We start from the raw sequence: 15,524 nt of genomic DNA, 5'->3' as shown, positions 1-15,524 counted from the left end.
CCCTTAAAGCTGAACCTCAGTGGACTTGTGGAGAACTAAGCTGCAAAGGTTCCCTGCCATTCCTGTCCCAGTGTGGCATTTCTAAGACATGAAGTGGATTTTCAGTAGTTACTGGAGTACCTGCATAGCAGCACGACATAATGGGAAGTTTAATCCCAGCCATGTGGTCCCAAGTTTGAATGCTAGCTTCTCTATTTAACTAACTGTTTAACCTAAGGTAAGTAAGTCAACCTCTCTGAGGCCATTTCTTTATTTGTAAAATGATGTATTTCAACTGCCCTGTAGATGTGTGTGTAGACTAGAGAATGTGCATACATTAGCCACTGCAGGGCCTAGCACACGCTTGATCCACTGCAAACGTTAGTTACAATGACCAAGTCAAAAGAATTACAGTCACAAGAATTACAAAGTGCCAGGGTCACAGGTTGCTGGTCAATAAAAAAAAAGTGCTTTAGTACAGAAAATAGTTGATTTCTAGCTTCTTGGGAATTTGATGAGCAGGACTGACTTTGCATTATTTCAATACTATCAGTCTTTCTGGCTAAGGAAGGGATGCTTGCTGCTGGACCTGTCGTTTAACCAGTACAAGAACTCTTGGAACTTGGAAGTGAGACTGTTAAAATATAACATCAGCCATCTAAATGAACTGCAGGAAGCTCTACAAATGAGACCTTTTGTACTATGTCTTAAAGGCCAACCTGAACTAAATATCAAGTGGTGGAGGGAAAAAGGCAGAGTAATCCAAAGCCTCTACTACCTGCTTTAAAAATATATGACTAAAAATGTGTATCTATCAGTTTGCTAAAAGACAATACGTAGTTGATATTATCTGATCCATTGTGAAAGCATACTGTCTAAAACTTTACAAGAAAAACAATTTCTGAGTCTTAAATCTTCTCACAACATGGACCACAGAGTGCTACTGAGCAGACTAGCATAATATAATACCATGTAACAATTTACTTGGTAGACTGTTAAAGAGGCAATTCTATGTGCTCTTCGCAATGGGTGGATTTATAGCTAATAGTCTAGTACCCAGTTTACTAGGTTTCATGATCAGTTGCCATCCCGTGAGTTCCAGGAAGCCTGAAGCAGAAGACTAAAGGTTTCCTGGTACCATATGTGTATGTACCTTAAAGGTAAGCACAAGTAATGGAAACTAGAAAAGGTGATCTGGAGCAGGTATAATAACCCTTCCCTTTGACAGTATGTACAGCTAAGAGATGAATGAGGTCTGAAACGATACTATACAAGGTGTGATCAAGCCACAAAAGCACACAAAAGATCCCTGTGAACCACAAACAAGCTCTAGAGGGGGAGTTCCAATTCTCTGTGGCAACAACCACCTTTCCTCACGTTGCAGATGGGCTCATTTGTCAGAACAGCTCAGGAGTCTCCTCCAGCTCTAAAAAGCCTTCCCGAACCCTACCTCCTCCTAAATGCCGGGTAGACTGCCTCTTCCCTATGTCCCCAGGACCTACAAACGCACACCTTGCACCCTTTCACGACTTCATACTTATTTGCCTGACTGCCTCTCCCAATAAACTTAGCAGCTCCTTCAGGGAATAGACCTTGTCTCACCTCTTTCTGTTCCATAAGCCAACACTGCCTGGCACTCAAACATTTGTTGAAAGACATATTTACAAGACATTCAGCCCAGCATGCTTTGTATACTGAAAGACTATAAATAACCTACCCTCCCATCAACAGGGAACTGGTTAAACCAGCCATTCTCAAAGTATGGTCCAAGGATCCCTGAGGGACCATGAGACCCTTCCAGGAGTCTGCCAGTTCCCCCTTCAACTACATATCTGGGTGAAAACACATATTCTTCCAATACTTTAACCAAAACAAAATAGCACACTGCCTGAGTGAAGAACCAGATGGGAGAATCTAGCTTTCTTCTATTAAGCCAAACATAAGAGATTTGCAAATACTTGTAACAAAACTACTCTTTCTCATTGGCGTTTGTTCTGGAAAATATTTATGTTTTTATAGAAATATGTTAACATGTAATGCGTTTATTATTGTTAGCTTTACTGAATTAGCAAATATTTTTAAATTTTCTCAGTTTTAATTTCTAATACAGTTAGTATCTACAGGGAGAACCTGTATAAAAAAAGGCTCTTTGGGGTTCTCAGTGATTTTTATATGTGTTAAACGGTCCTGAGACCAAAACACCTGAGAATGGTTGGTTAAAGAAACAATGGGGCTTCCCTGGTGGCGCAGTGGTTAAGAATCCACCTGCCAGTGCAGGGGACATGGGTTCAAGCCCTGGTCCGGGAAGATCCCACATGCCGCAGAGCAACTAAGCCCATGTGCCACAACTACTGAGCCTGCGCTCTAGAGCCCGTGAGCCACAACTACTGAGCCCATGTGCCACAACTACTGAAGCCCGCGCACTTAGAGCCCATGCTCCGCAACAAGAGAAGCCACTGCAATGAGAGGCCTGCGCACCACGACGAAGAGTAGCCCCCGCTCGCCACAACAAGAGAAAGCCCACGCAGCAATGAAGACCCAGTGCAGCCAAAAATCAATAAATAAAATTAATTAATTTTAAAAAAAAAGAAACAATGGTACAGTTGTACAATAAGAGTATGTATCCAGCCTTATTTTTTAAAGAATGTGGTAGGTTGATAAGTGCTAGTAGAAACCAATGTCGAAGCTATACTGCTAAGTTTTAAAAAAAGAAGGCAAAACAAAGTATATATGTGTACATTTTTTTTAAAAGAGGCACCACTATACACACATGAGATATATGTATACACAAATTCTTTGGATGAACATCCAAGAAAAGTAAAAAAGTAGGTATCCCTGAGGACAGTAACTGGGGAACCAGAGGGCAGGATGGAGAGAGATCTTCCACTCCACTCCTAGTGTATTTGAAAATTTTACCATCTGCATGTATTACCCTTTTCAAAAAATCAAGAGTGGAATAAAAATTATATTGAAATAGTACAAAGCATTAAACTCACATTAAAGAACAGACTGTAATGACACTGTAAAATATTAAATGATACATTGTGAAATAAAACAAGCAATTTTTAAAACAGTAATACATAATATATTCTTGAAAAACAGTCTGGAAGATATACTGCATATAAAAAGTATTAACAGTATTTTTTCCTCCCAGTTAGTGCGATTACAAGTTTTTTGCTTCCCTATCTTTCTTGGATTTCTAAACCTTTGATAACTTAATACAAACTATTTCTATAATCAGAAAAACAAGGAAAGAGTTTAAATACATAGGTACAGAGGATTCCCTGGTGGTCCGGTGGTTAGGGCTCCACGCTTTCACTGCTGAGAGCCCGGGGTTCAATCCCTGGTTGGGGAACTATGATGTCACAAGCCATGCGGCATGGCCGGAAAAAAAAACCCAAAGGTACAAATGTATGTGTATCTATGTCTGTACTTAATAAAATATTTAGTAAGCCAAAAATTACATGAATATAGTAGCACCTATTAGATACCTTTACACCAAGACCTTGTCTGGATGTTTGTAAGCTAAGTTTAAAACTCTTGTGGGACCTTCCCTGGCAGTCCAGTGGTTAAGATTTCGCCTTCCAAGGCAGGGGGTGCAGGTTTGATCCCTGGTCAGGGAGCTAAGTTCCCAGATGCCTGGGGCCAAAAAACCAAAACATAAAGCAGAAGCAATATTGTAACAAATTCAATAAATACTTTAAAAATGGTCCACGTTAAAAAAAAAACAAAACTCTCATTACCCTATGGTTTAAAAACTATTCTGGGGACTTCCCTGGTGGCACAGTGGTTAAAACTCTGCACTTCCAATGCAGGAGCCTGGGTTCGATCCCTGGTCAGGGAACTAGATCCCACATGCATGCCACAACTAAAAATTTGTATGCCACAACTAAGGGGCTGGCGAGCTGCAACTAAGGAGACTGCGAGCCACAACTGCCGCACCTAGGACCCAGTGAAACTAAACAAATAAAATATTTTTTAAAAAAAACTATTCTGATCCAGTCATTTTATTCCTAGTAACCTATCCCAAGGAAAGGATATCTGCTCAATGGTTTACATACAATGATGTTCATAAGAGCATTACTAAACAGCAAATAACCCAAATGTTCCGTACCACACTGGTTAGACAGACTCTAGTTCAACCCTAAGGTACATATGACACAGAGGCTCAGGCCAAAATCCTAGGACTCACTGTGCACTGCTTTGCCTCCATCACCCCTCAGAGCCAACTCATGCCGTCCAGTCAGCCCTGCCTTCATACACACCCTAAAGCCCTTCATTTCTCAGCACCACCACCGCCACCGCCCAGTCCAAGCCACGGTCCACTCTCTTCATCCACCTGGTGTCCCTGGTACCACTCTTGACACCTCACACAGAATCCCAAGTCAACCTTTAGAAGGTGAATCCACTCGTGCTGCTGTCCTATAAAACCCTTCAATAGCTTTCCAGTGCCTTTGAAGTCCAATCTTTCCCAGGACCCTCAAGGCTCCACCTGACTTCCTTCGACATCCCCCTTGCTCACCAGGCACCAATCACATTCCCTGCCTTTCTGTTCCTCAAACAAGCTATGCTAGTCTCACCTTAGGGCCTTCGCACTTGCTGCCCCTTCTCCCTGGAACACTCTGCTCCTGGATCATTATATGTTCACCCCTGTGGTTACTCACCTCCCAGAGAGGCATTCCCTAACCACACAACCTAGGATAATCACCTTAGCCTCATCACTAACTCATCACCCTTTCACGTCCTTCATAACAGGCACCTTTATCAAATACTATGCTGCTTATTCTGTATGTGCTATCTCCTGTCTCCTCAATGCCCGCATCCCCTCACCTTGCTGTGGACTCTCACCTCTAAGAACAAAGGGAGGGACTTCCCTAGGGATGCAGGGGTTAAGAATCCGCCTGCCAATGCAGGGGACACAAGTTCGAGCCCTGGTCTGGGAAGATCCCACATGCCGCAGAGCAACTAAGCCCGTGCACCACAACTTCTGAGCCTGTGCTCTAGAGCCCATGAGCCACAACTACTGAGCCTACGAGCCACAACTACTGAAGCCCGCGTGCCTAGAGCCCGTGATCTGCAACAAGAGAAGCCACGACAATGAGAAGCCCACGCACTGCAACGAAGAGTAGCCCCTGCTCGTTGCAACTAGAAGAAAGCCTGCATGCAGCAACGAAGACCTGACGCAGACAAAAAAAGAAAAAAAGAAAAGAACAAAGGGATATCTGAGTACTCAAAAGATACTCAAAAGAATATCTGAACGGACTATAATACAGAAATTTTAAATGTTTTTGAAGAAGCTTTAAGAACACAGGAAAATGCTTACAATACATATCTAAGTGGGAGGGGGAACGGTTATCAACTAATGGAACACCAAGTTTGTTGGGGGTAGCGGGGCAAATACACAGAAAAGAAAAAAAGTAAAATAACTTCTGTTGGAATTTCCAAGTGTTGGGGTGGAATTGTGGGTAATTTTCACTTGCCTTTTCAGTTTCTTCCACAGCTTCGCATTTTCCAAATTTTCTACAAGGCGTGACTTTGATCGGAAAAAGCTACTTTAAAAAAATGACCACACCGGAAGGATGCTCAGATTCAGCTGTGCATGTGACAAAGTCAGTCTTACTGTCATGGGACACCTTATTCAAGTCAAATAGTTCTCCCGAAGTACACGTGAAAACCCTCAGACAAAGAAACCAGAAAAAATAGGGGGATGTGGAAGTGAACCTGTAGACTGGACAGACGCCTCCAAGCTGGTCAGACCCTTGACCTGGGCTACATCCCGAGTCTCACCAAGCTAGGGAAAAAAAAAAAAAATGGAATATACCATACTCCAGATATTGCAGAATAAGCCAAGACTTTGTATGATCTACAAAAAGGTGAACTATTTAAAGTTGTTTTAGATACACTGTTGAACATCAGTCTCTTTAATACTTCTCCAATTCTCAGAAGTTTTCATTCTTACATAAGAAAAGACACATTTATACTTAATAAGTATAAAAAAACAAAAAACAAACTTAAGCCCTCTGAACTAGGTCATCTTTTCAGAGGACAGGCTCAGCCCACTGACTAATTTGAAATGCCAGTCCCATCTGCAAACCTCAGCAAGAGCTGCAGTTAATATTAAATAAGAGCAGAAACAGGTTTGTTCTTGAACATCTTTTCTCTCAAGTCCAGGATGCTTCCAAATGGAAACTTTCCAATTTTCCTGCACTTCAGATAGTAGATCTAGTAGAACCCTTAAAACAGGATTCTCATACCCTTCAGAGGGAAGTTTCAGTCACCCATCACTCAACAAAAGAAGCTACCGCTAAATATGAGTTTTAATGGAACTCACTACTGAGTGCCAGCTCTGTGTGTGTTCCTGTGTGTGCGCATGCACTTGCATGCACACACAGGCTCATGCATATGTATGCAAACAACACACGCACACACACATAGAGAAAAGCTAATATTCTTTTTTTTTTTAATAAATTTATTTTATTTATTTTTGGCTGCGTCGGGTCTTCGTTGCTGTGCAGGCTTTCGCTAGTTGCAGTGAGCGGGGGCTACTCTTTGTTGCGGTGCGCGGGCTTCTCACTGCGGTGGCTTCTCTTGTTGAGGAGCACCAGCTCTAGGCGCACGAACTTCAGTAGCTGTGGCATGCGTGCTCAGTAGTTGTGGTGCACAAGTTTAGCTGCTCTGCGGCATGAGGGATCTTCCTGGACCAGGGCTCAAACCCATGTCCCCCTGCATTGGCAGGCGGATTCTTAACCACTGCGCCACCAGGGAGGCCCCAAGGAAAGCTAATATTCTTTATGACAGAGTATAGGACCCCGCTTCTGGCAACCTAAGAGAACTCTCCCATCTATTTACTCACTCACTTGCTAAAGACAATGTGAGCCAAAGACTTGGGGGTGGGTCTTCAAATAAGGTATTTGGTAAGTCTCAGCCTGCACTGCTCCAGGCAGACTAGGCAGAGCCAATGGGTGACATCCATCATGAGGCTAATCTCAGATACACAGTAAATACAAACTTTTACCATAAATCATAGAGCTAATTAAGCAGAATGGACTTGATCGCTAGAGGCTGTTTGACTTTTTCTGGAAAAAATGTAGATAGGATCCGTGACCCATGCCTTCATCAGACTTGTTGAACTCCTTTTATGCATTAGGCAATTTGTCAGATCCCTGTCCTTTTTAAGTCACTCAGTAGAAACTGGAACATAGTGAAGGTAGAAAAAATATCACTCTAGCCCCCAGCACCTAGAACACTGATAGATAGCAGGTACTCAGTAAGTCTCTACTGGATAAATCAGAAGACATTTGCTGCACTGCATCATAACTGTGTGTGACGGCAGCAACAGAATCCACAAGCTATGTGCTTGTGGAGGACAGAGACGAATTCTGCCGGGGCAGGTGAGGGAAGACTGCCCAAAAGCAATGAGTAGCCAGCCCTTCCCTGGAGGAGCCACCAGGGAGTGGCTGCAGGAAAACCACCCGGACAGGAGTATGCCCCAATCCAGGCTGCAGCAGATGGCCTGAGCTACTTTCCAACTCAAATTCCTACCAAGGTTTTATTTCCTGGGGTTTTGCTGCACTTCATCATCTCCTTCAAACCTTGAACTATAAAGGGGTACCTACAGAGGGATCCTTGTGCTTCTCTACCAGGAAATTAGGGAAAAGCAAACAGCCGCTAACAGAAAAATAAATGCTGTGGAATGTTTTCTTATTTACCAGGCAATGAGCCGGTAAGACTCTTAGACCTTCTGAGAGAGAAAAAATAATCTGAGAACATCCTCCAAGTCCACTAGAAACAGGCCACTTTCAAAACGAATCACTGTCCTTTATTCCTCCTCTTCTTCTTCTTTCCTTGATAAAGCTTTTTAATTGTTCATGCATAAACTACTTGCTTCCCAACAGAAAAAGATAATTTAAACATTGCAGAGTCACTTCTTACTCCAGGGAGAAACACTGGGAGGGAAATGAAAGCATTTGAAAGAGAATGGAAACTAAAATTCAGAACAAAGGAAAGTTAAAATGAACAAAGTAACGGAAAACAGCAAGTGGAAAGTTTTCAAAACCCCTAAAAAAGTGCAGAAATAAACTATTTCCCATCATATTCTCTTTAAAAATGGAAAGAGCCACTAATCCAGAACCAGGATGGATGGTGTGAAGCCCTTCATGCCAGAAGAAACAAGTTACCAAGTCAGTTGCTATAGAGAAGGCAGAAAAATGGGCTCCCACCCAGCAGTTTCCTCCCCTCATTATGCCTACCAGGAGAAGCCCCACCTGACCACAAAACCCTTGGGTAGAGAGCCAGCCTTCCCTCTCACACAGTTCTCCCCCCTACCCAAACTGCATTCCAAACACGGAAGGAATAAAATGCATTTGAATGTGGTATTAAAATTAAAATAGACCCAATCGTGGTAACAATACCCACAAGAGAAAATTCCAGGTGCAATCTGGTACACAGAACTCGGCCTTGTGTATGTTGAGGGAGGGTGACAGGATTCTTGAAGATCAAAATAAAAGCTTGCTTTTACAACCTGTTTAAGAGATAATGAACAAAACTCCGCCTTTGAGATACATCTTAATTCCCCGCTTTCAGGCTTTCTGTTTTCCAGCACCGTCCTCCACCTACCTCGCCAAACTAATCTGTGCTTCTGTAATGAAGATCCCTGGATAATTAGCCCATAATAGGCCATAACCACCCAGGACACTGATGAGAACAGAAGCCACAGTGTAGCACCCTGTTTGCAATAACAAGTTTTCATAAAGGAGTTGCTAATCGTGAGCATCTGCATCCCAGAAGGGCCATGTATATACCTGGCAGCAGCACCACAGCTACCTCTCGCCTTTGAACGCCAATTCATTATGAACTGGTGTGAACGTGGGGTGGGAGGAGAGGGGAGAAGGGCCGTACTGAAAGGCTAAGAGAGCAGGCGATCTATAGCCCCCAATTCACCACGCAAGCCAAAGGAGGCATTCTCAAGAAGCCATTTCCAGGGAAGCTGGATTCAAAAATGTAATTTATCAGAACGAGTCTCCTCCTTGTCTCCTAACGGCCTGGCCCTTGGAGAGGAGGGGGGAGTTAGTGGTGAGAGTTTACCTTAGAAGGCGGCAAGGAACAGACAGGCCTTTCAAAGCCACCCAAGGCTCTGCCCAGAGGTCCCAGGCGGCGCAGAGGGGCTGGAGCAGCGCGCGGCTGCGAGCCCCGCGGCGCCACAGGTTCCCCAGCGCGCGGCCCCGCCCGACTCCCACAGGTGGGCGGCGCTCGGCCCGGGGGGCTCGGGCGAGAGGAGGGGACGCTGCGGGTCACCAGGGACGCGGTGGACGGGGTAGGAGGTGGCCGAGGGACGGGGATGGCTTGGCCTTAAGGAAGCCGGGCGAGAGGGAAGCTCGGGGCTTTCAGCTGCCTGGATCTCGCTCCTCAGCTGGGTGGTAACCGGCTTATCGCCACGGCAAGAGCAGCCCGCGCGGAGAGAGGGGCCGCGTGCACCTCCCACCCTCCTCCCAACGAGCCTCGGCCTCCTCCCTGGCGCGGTTAAGCCGCACGGCCGCGGGCCACCGGCTGCATGCGCCCCGGCACGTAGGAGCCTGCACTACCACACGCGGGCGGGGGAAGGGCGCCCGGGGACCGAAGAGACCCGGCCCCTCGCCGGCCCTTCGCCTCCCGGCCTCACCCGATCCCGCGTCGGCTCACCCCGCCCCTCGCCTCCGCACGTCCTCACCCGTGTTGGCCTTGATGTTCTCCCGCAAGAAGTGGCCGCTGGAGAGATGCTGGAGGCCAAAGTTCTCGGCGATCCTCTGGCACACGGTGCCCTTGCCCGAGCCGGGCGGCCCAAGGATGACCGCGCGCAGGAGTTTGGAAGCCATTGCCTTGGCGAGGAGGGGGAGGCCGAACTGGCAACCCGGACAGCGGTCTCGGAGAAGCCCCGGGAACTTTGCTTCTTCTGCCTCAGCCTCTGACACCCTGGGCTCGCGCGGGGACTTGCCGCGGCCCCTGCAGGGGAAGGAGAGACTTTTGAGACAACCCCTCGCCTCCGCCCCGCCGCGGGGCGGCTCGAAGGCGGAGTAAGCGCCACGCTACACCTCCCCGCCCTCCTCGCCCCCACGCTGCGATTCTGGCGAACGCCCGAGCGCCCGCCCCTGGCGGGGGCAGCCGTCGGGAGCTCGGAGGTCCACCCGGCCCGTCCCACCTCGATCCCTTCCTAAACCTCGCGCCCCACGCCCCGTCCGAGGAGGGAGTAGGGCATCCCCACGCCAGCCTCCCCCGAGTGGGGGGGCCGGGCTAGGGGGTGACTCCAGGCGCGCCTCCAGTCGCCCACGCCCCGGGAGGCCTGGGGGCTGAGCCCCAACCCGGGTCCCCGCACGTGGGCAGCGTTTGGTCCGCGCCTCGGCCCCTCCCAGGCGGCTGTCACCTCCCGGGGAGTCGCAGCGGCTGCCGGCCGCGCGGACGGCCCAGCGCCCACCTCCGCCGAGGGCTGACGGATGCGCTCTCAGCTGTGAGGAGCCGGAGTTCGGCGCCTCTCCACCCGGAGCAGTCAAATAAACACACACCTCCGCCGGGACGCGGCGCTCCGCGAAGCTTCCAGCCCGGATCCCGCTGGGCGGCGCCGCCTCCGCCCGCCCCCATTCGGAGCCCCGGCCGGCCGCGCGGGACTCGCGCCTTACGTAAGCGGGGAGAACGGCCCCGCGCTAGCCGCCTGTCAGTCCGCCCGCGCCTCTCCCCGCCCCGTAGCTCCGCTCCCACCCGCCTCCCCGGCCCGCTTGCTCCCCAAGACCCCGTGGGGTCCGCGGGGGCGAAGGGAGGTGGAGAAGACGCCAGGGACAAAAACCCTCTTTTGCGGTCGCCTGGGGACCCGGTCTCCTGTGGAGAGGAAGGAAAAACACAACATGCTGAGCGCCTACTGTGCGTCAAGTTCGCGGCTAGGTGATTTCCTTCAGCAACAACCGTTCCAAGTAGGGTATGCACAAGGCAGGAAGGGAGGCTTGGAGTATGGCCATCCATTCATTGATTCATTCATTCAGCAAATGTTTATTGAGCCCCTACTATGTGCCAGACACTGTTTTAGTCCCTCAGCATATAGCTGCGAACCAGAGATAGAATCCTGCCCCGGTGGAAGTTACATTCCAGCGGGAATTTTGAACTCTCATCTGCCGGACTCCAAAGCCCAGGTTCCTTGGGTTGGGAGGAAAAGGTGGGGCGGGGAGGGGGGAGATCATCCAGCCCTCAGGGTCTTATAGCCGACTGGTTCCATGACGTCAGAAGCCAGGACTTTGGCACTACGTTTACAACTCACTAAGTCCCGGTGGCTGCTGTCTCCTCCCTCGCCTCCCCGGCATAACCAAATATCCCAATCCATATTCTCTGAAATCTGTTCCCACACCACACACAGCTTTCATTTCCCACTCAGATTTAGCGTGATAACCGCCTGCCCACAAGTCTTCGGCTTCCGCCAATCCATCCGTAATGCAGCGGCCAGAGATACTGCTAAAGTGCAAATCAATTTCCATTATTTCCCCACCTCAGATATTATCGTCCCTTCAACATAAAGCAAAAAATCGTCAGCAGGGGCACACAGGTGCCTTCCATACACCTTTGCATCCCACCGGCTCTGGTCCTCTGCCCTCCTTCCACAGGCCTCCTGCCTCCTGCCTTTGGGAAATCCACTGCAGGGTTCTGTGCGCCCAACCCGTGGCTCACAAACTCGGAGGGACAGTGTGGAGAAGAGCCTTCTCTAGATTCCTGGCTGCTCTGTCTGAGTTGGGGGACTGGGGGATGGGGAAGCCTGATGGTATCCCAGGTCCCAGCCTTTCTCCTCCACACACTGATGGCCAGACAGCACCTGTCTCTGGCTACCTGGGAGCGCACCCAGGCTGCCAACCCCCGGCCAGTGTTTGTTCCATAGGTTCACGCCCCTGTCTAAAATATCGCAGTGTTCTGTGGGTCTCGGGGGGTTGTTACTCTGAGCCCCTTCAGCCCTTCTCCTGGGAACAAAGAGGGAAAAGAATTTCTGGGGGTTTGGAGGGGATGACTTAAATCTCCACTGTTCTTCCTGCCATGTGCTGTATAGTATATAGCAGATACTTTGCAGTCATTCTCAAACCTGAGCATGCATCAGAATGACTCGGAAGGCTTGTTAAAACAGAGTGCTGAGCTCCACCTCCACCGTCTCTGATTCTGTGGTTCTGAGGTGGGCATTTCTAACAAGTTCCCAGGTAGTGCTAGGGCTGCTGATCTGGAGAGCACACTGAAAACCACTGCTCTTGGGAAATGAGCATTGAGACAGGGGAGCTGTGCGGTCTCTGATTCCTCTGCCTGCTGTGGGACCTTTGGCCGTTAATGTCTTCTCTTTCGAAATTGAGGAGATTGGATTTAGCACAAGGTCCCTTTGTATTTACCAAGAATTGATCCTGTAAGTTCCCACAGGAAAGAGAGCCTCTAGCCCCCGCAAACTAGATGTAGATAGCCTACCTTGCCCTCTCACCCAGTTCTTTTGCCTAGTTTTGAAATGTCTTCACCAATATCACCTTATGGTGTCATGCAGCCATATTAGCTACTCACATGGTCCTAGGACTTGGTCCTTTCAGAGTTTAGGAACATATATTATGAAACAAAAGAGGAGTTGTGACATAGTAAACTTAGAGAAGCCCAGCTGAGATTAGAACCTAACATTTCAAGAGCCCTGAATGGACCTTCCTTGTGCACAGCCATCCTCAGTCCCACAACTCAGCTGCTGATTGGAAGCCATAGAATTGGAAGAAATGGGTTTTGGAATCAAAACGACACCCCAGGATGAAACTGCAACAGCACCATTCACTAACTGCAAGCCTCTGGATCTCTGTGAATCTTAGTTTGCTTATCTGTAAAAGGGAGATAGGACTTATCTCACAGGCTTGTGATAAGGCTTAAATGAAACAATGTATAAGAGAATTTAGCACAGGACTGGGCATATAATAAGTATTTATTCATGAACATCACCATGATTAACCATGGAACAATTATTTAGCCTCTCTGATCTCAGTTCCTGAGTTATGAGCTAGTATGACAAAGTACCTAACAGACTCCCTAGCCCTTGCAAGGGCCATAATGGTAGCTCTTCTTATCACAAACGCTCATGTAATCAGCTTCTTCCTATTTCCTTTGCCTAGGGTTTTAAACCCATTTATAATATGTATCACAATCTACAAAATAATACACATCTATGTGTTAGTCCATAGACAAACAGTAAACTCTGAGGGCTAAGGCCAAATTGAATTCATTTTTCTACTTTCAAAAATCTACGGCACTTTGCCAATAGTAAGTACTCTGTAAATGTTGGCAAATCTCCCTCCCCATCCTAACACACTCACCATCAAGCCATGTTGCCTCTCTGCAGCTTCACATAATATAAAGTCAACATTTGTTCACACTTTACACCTTCCTTCATCAGATTCTCACAAGGTTGCAAAGAAGGTCGTGTAGAGATTCTTCTTCCTATTTTACAGACGAGAATACTAAGGTTCTGAGAGATTAGGTGAACTTCCCAAGGTCACAGAGCTAGTTGGTGGTATTGCAGGGACTCAAACCCAGATTTTCTCATTCCAGGCATAGTGTCTTATTTACTAAACTTCAGTCATTTCCATACTACTTTCACAATTTTGCCATAACCTCGTACCACCTTGGTTCTAATCTGCTTATCATGTTTCTTTATATCAACTCAATTTGTTTAAATAATTTATTTGGAAAAGAAACTGTATATAACTCACTAACCATAAATAAAAGGATACACTAGAATAAATGCAAGAAAAATAAAATAAAGTTACCAAGTTCCAGCTGAAATCTACCTCTTGAGTTTCTGAGCTTAATCTTTGTTTAAAAAAAAAAAAGTAAGTGTGTTGTTTACCAAGTGTTAGCCAAAACAAAAAACAAAAAAAAAGACATGCAGCATCTAAATGAGACTTTCTGTTTGTCTATAAACATACAGCTCAAAAGAGAAAGGGGGACTTCCCTGGTGGTCCAGTGGCTAAGGCTCCACGCTCCCAACGCAGGGGGCCTGGGTTCGATCCCTGGTCAGGGAACCAGATCCCACGTGCTGCAATATCCCACATGCCACAACTGAAGGTCCCGCACATGGCAACGAAGATGTCACGTGCTGCAACTAAGACCTGGCACAGACAAATAAATAAATAAATTTTTTAAAATATATTTTAAAAATAGGATTAGAAAGGGAATACTTTCTTAACATTTAGTTTATTATTATCTAAAGCCAGATCCATGTACCACCTAGAGTCAGCTCTAGCTCCACATCAAATTATCTCTTGCTTCATCAGGGATGCTTTCACATACTTCAAAGTGTACCCTTGAAATGTAATTTAATATAACCTCACCAGGATTTTTTTAAATGATGTGACCACTTCAACCATAGTTCACAGATATTATGCTGCTCTCACTTCAAACATTAACCCTCACGCCCCCACCCCACCCCCATTCTTCACACTATCATTCTCCATCACTGTCTTTCTATCATCATTTCAGGCTTATTTCTGTTGTATTTAATACAGACTGTAGGTTCCTTGAACATAGTTGTTACATGAAAACTGGGTTTGCCTCTTGGTGGGTGCTGAGGCAATAGACACAACCAAGCCAAAGACTGGGAGAAGGAAGGATTTATTATTACTTGCAGCAAGTAAGAAGAACACCAGAGATCTTTCCCAAAGCAGTGTCCCCCCAAACAGCCAAACTGGGGAAATTTTAAGCTAAGGGTACATGCATATTCAAGAAGGGGCTTGAGTAAAGTAGAATTCAGCATAAAATTGGGGCAAAGGTCCAGAGAGTCCAAGTCTTAGTTGACTGAAGTAAGAAGGGTCAACATCATCATCCTGTCCTCCACCTGGTGGGGGTCTTAACTCCTGCAGAAGTCAAAGATATATTATTATGTATATCCCTTAAGGAGGAACTAGAACTCTGCTTTGTCACTGCACTATTGTTTGACTGCCTTTTCTCTGTTCCTGCATTCCCTTGTTCCCTTAAGATCATTAATCACCAAGACCTGTTCAAGCGCGAGCATTGTAAACTTATTTTGGCTAGGCTTAGGCCAAAATGAGTTCTCTTGTGTCAAGAAAGCCATTCCTGGTTCTCTTTCTCCAAGGTCCCCGCAATCTATCTGCTTACAAAGTGGCTTCATCTTGTATATCGTGGCCTCCACAGAGTTAGGTATCGATTCCAGACATAGAGAGTAAATATCACTGAATGACTGACTCACAGGTGAATGAAGAGTGGATAAAGTGTCTGGACAGACAGAAGAAAGCCTAGGGACTTGGAAATGGCAAGGTTCAGAAAAGAAAGATGTAAAATAATGGGAAGAAGGGACAAGATATCAGCCCCAGAGTGCCTGACTCCTTTCTCCCTATAGGCACTTATGAAATATTTAAGACACCAAAAGATTGTGTAACAGGGAAGAACAAAATCTGACTCTATGTTGGATCTGTTTCTTTTACTTTAACCTTTGTTCTCCGTTGCTTTTTGTTGCTATAATCACTAAAAGGATGCTGTCTATAGCTTTAAGCATACAAAATGGCCTGCCT

The 15,524-nt window shown here is 46.7% G+C and overlaps 1 protein-coding gene across 3 annotated transcripts in view; it reads right to left on the bottom strand.

The window, feature by feature from the left end:
• The window catches only part of AK4 (adenylate kinase 4), a 74,041-nt gene extending 63,458 nt beyond the window's left edge, over positions 1-10,583 (bottom strand). For 2 of the 3 annotated variants that reach the window (XM_068540049.1, XM_068540052.1), the window contains exons 1-2: positions 10,515-10,583; positions 9,686-9,957 (exon numbers count right to left, since the gene is read on the bottom strand). In XM_068540049.1, the coding sequence (XP_068396150.1) occupies positions 9,686-9,830 (145 nt within the window). In that variant the 5' untranslated portion in view covers positions 9,831-9,957; positions 10,515-10,583. The other variant, XM_068540050.1, reaches the window with a different exon arrangement.
• Positions 10,584-15,524: the final 4,941 nt, after the last annotated feature.

The sequence above is a fragment of the Eschrichtius robustus genome, chromosome 3 (genome assembly GCF_028021215.1).
Source record: "Eschrichtius robustus isolate mEscRob2 chromosome 3, mEscRob2.pri, whole genome shotgun sequence".
NCBI lineage: Eukaryota > Metazoa > Chordata > Mammalia > Artiodactyla > Eschrichtiidae > Eschrichtius > Eschrichtius robustus.
This window is presented reverse-complemented; position numbering and strand designations above follow the sequence as displayed.